The sequence below is a fragment of the Stegostoma tigrinum genome, chromosome 46, assembly GCF_030684315.1.
Source record: "Stegostoma tigrinum isolate sSteTig4 chromosome 46, sSteTig4.hap1, whole genome shotgun sequence".
NCBI lineage: Eukaryota > Metazoa > Chordata > Chondrichthyes > Orectolobiformes > Stegostomatidae > Stegostoma > Stegostoma tigrinum.
The window spans coordinates 10,540,164-10,542,628 of NC_081399.1; the positions used below are offsets into that span (position 1 = coordinate 10,540,164).

Consider the following 2,465-nt stretch of genomic DNA (forward strand, 5'->3'; position numbering starts at 1 on the left):
GTAGGGGAGAGTTACAGAGCAGGGAGTGGGATGTAGGGGAGAGTTACAGAGCGGGTGTGGGATGTAGGGGAGAGTTACAGAGCAGGGAGTGGGATGTAGGGGAGGGTTACATAGCCAGGAGTGGCACGTGTGGGAGAGCTGCAGAGCTGAATGTTGAGCAGATGTTGGCTCCACCCCCCCGCCCCCTAATTTTGGCCTCGGGTTTATGTCAGTGACGACAGATTTGGCAGCTCTGCTGCTGTGATAAACTCTGTTGTGGTTTGTGTGTCATTCATTTGCGTGACTGGCTGTTGTATTAAGAACAGCTGCCGAACCTAATTCTCGCTCACACAGCACTTGGCAAGCGGCACCTGACCAGCTTCATCCTCTCCGTCCACACTTCACCAAACGGGGAGACGCGACATGGTGGCCGGCCCCTGGCTCCCCGTCCTGACCGTCCTGGGCTGCGTTGCGTCCCTCATCTGGGCCGATGTGACTGACCACTTCCACCAGCCGCCCGGCTGCCAGGCCTTTTTCTACCGTGGGCAGCCCCCGTCTGGTTTCGTCGGCTTCTCCCAGTCCCGCCTGTGCCAGCGTCTGGACGGGGAGCTCTACTACGCCACCCTGTACGACCGCTCAGCCCGTCTGCCCGTCTACTCGGCTTTCCGCTACAAGTACCAAGGGGAGGGCGTCCCTCGCGGGAAGGGTGTGGACCGCACCTGGAAGTATGAAGGACAGGTCAGTGCTCTCTGTCGGACACTTCGGTGCCGTGCCTTCCGTACCCGTGTCACCTTGCCGTCCACGTTTGCTGCGCAGCTTAGGCTCCGAACCAGAGGTGTGTTGACACCAAGTGGAAATTCTCACAGCAATGCGTCACGCTACAGTGGCAGCATCGCGTCAGCAGGTGGCGCTTCGACGGGCGATTCTTTTCTCCTTCTCCTCACTGCTCCATCAATGATCTCTCTTTCTCTGTTCTTCTCTCTCGTCCATTCTGCAGTTGGTGGACCCACGCTCGGACGGCAACATGACCGCCCTCACCCCTGCGGCCCAGCGGGATCCTGCTGTGCGCCGCAGCCAGGCTGTGGACGGGGACTATCCCCTGGAGCTGGGAGGCGTCAACTACGTCAGGGGCCAGCTCAACCCCGTCAATTTCCAAGGCAGCCGACCAAGCCGCAGTGCCACGTTCGCCCTCACCAACGCCGTGCCATACCCCAGGCCCTTCCACCACAAAAGCTGGCGGCCGGCCCTCGCCAGGATGTCCGCCCGGATCCGGCTCGAGTGCCGGGGATTCCCTGCCTTCCTGGTGTCTGGCGCCACCCGGCAGAGGAAGGGCCCGGAGCCCTGGGCTCCTCCCCGGGGCAAGGGGAGAGCGGCCGTGCCCCAGGTCCTGTGGCTCACCTTCTGCTGCGGCAACGGTGTGAGCGGGGCTGCCATGGGTCACCCGCGGGCTGCCGGGAGGCTGGCGCTCGGCGCTGTGGAGCTGGGGCCCTACGAAACCCGGGAGGTCTCCGTCGCCCAGCTGGAGACAGCGCTGGCCGCCCAGATGGGCCGTCATTCCGTCCACGTCTACGATGGCGGCTGCAAACCCACCGGTTCGGAAAAGTTGCCGGAGGAGAAGGGCAGTGTCTGGCGGAGCAGGGATTGAGGGAACCGAGGGACAGACGAGCGAGAGCCCAGGCCTCCCAACTCACCACGCCCCACAGCCTCTCCATGGATTCCGCTTTTCGATGTTTATCACTGTGTCCCTCTCTCTCTCTCTCTCTCTCTCGCACAGCCGTCACTCCAGTACATTAATATATTCACTGCACTCGACAACGGATTTGCAAAACATCCTGAAGTCTGATTATTAAAAGTCACTAATTGTTTCTGATGTGACATCTGATTTATTGGGTCTGAATCTGATAACGTTTGTCTCTCTTTCTGTCTAGCCCATTAAAGATTTTCTCTTTGAGCTCCCGAATGCGTCCGTTTCTCTCTCTCTGTGTTCTTTCTTCATACTGTCATGATCTATCTTTCTTTCTATTTATCCATCTATCCATCTACCTACCTCCACTTTTAATCCATTTCTCACTCTGTCTCCTTCACTCTTTCCACTTTTCCTGTCTGTAAAGTCTCTCAATCTCTATTCCTTTCTCTCTGCCTCCCACTGGGTTTTCACTTTCTGTCTCTCTCTCTCTCTCTCATATCTCCACTTCACTCTGTCTCTGACACAGCCTCTCTCTCTCTTTTTCTCTGTCTCTCTCTGTCTTACCATCTCTCTCTTTTTGTTTCTCTCTGCTAGTTTTCGATGCTCTGTCTCTTCCTCTGTCTCTCTCTCTCTCTCTATCTTGCTGAGTCTCGCTTTATTTCTGCCTGTTTCAGCCCAAATTCGGTCTCCCTGCCCATTTCTCTCCCTGCCTCTGGGTCCACTTTCGCTCAACCGCTGTCTTGCATGCCTTTCTGCCCCTCTCTCTCTTCATGTCACTGTTTCATTCTCTCCATCTGTG

General features: G+C 57.1%; 1 protein-coding gene across 1 annotated transcript; it reads left to right on the forward strand.

The window, feature by feature from the left end:
- The first annotated feature begins 289 nt into the window (after window positions 1–289).
- On the forward strand, window positions 290–1,849 carry LOC132207375 (endonuclease domain-containing 1 protein-like). The gene is made up of 2 exons (XM_059642801.1): window positions 290–717; window positions 977–1,849. The coding sequence occupies exons 1-2, from the start codon at window positions 403–405 to the stop codon at window positions 1,622–1,624; spliced, it is 963 nt and encodes a 320-aa protein (XP_059498784.1). The 5' UTR covers window positions 290–402; the 3' UTR covers window positions 1,625–1,849.
- The last annotated feature ends 616 nt before the right edge of the window (window positions 1,850–2,465 follow it).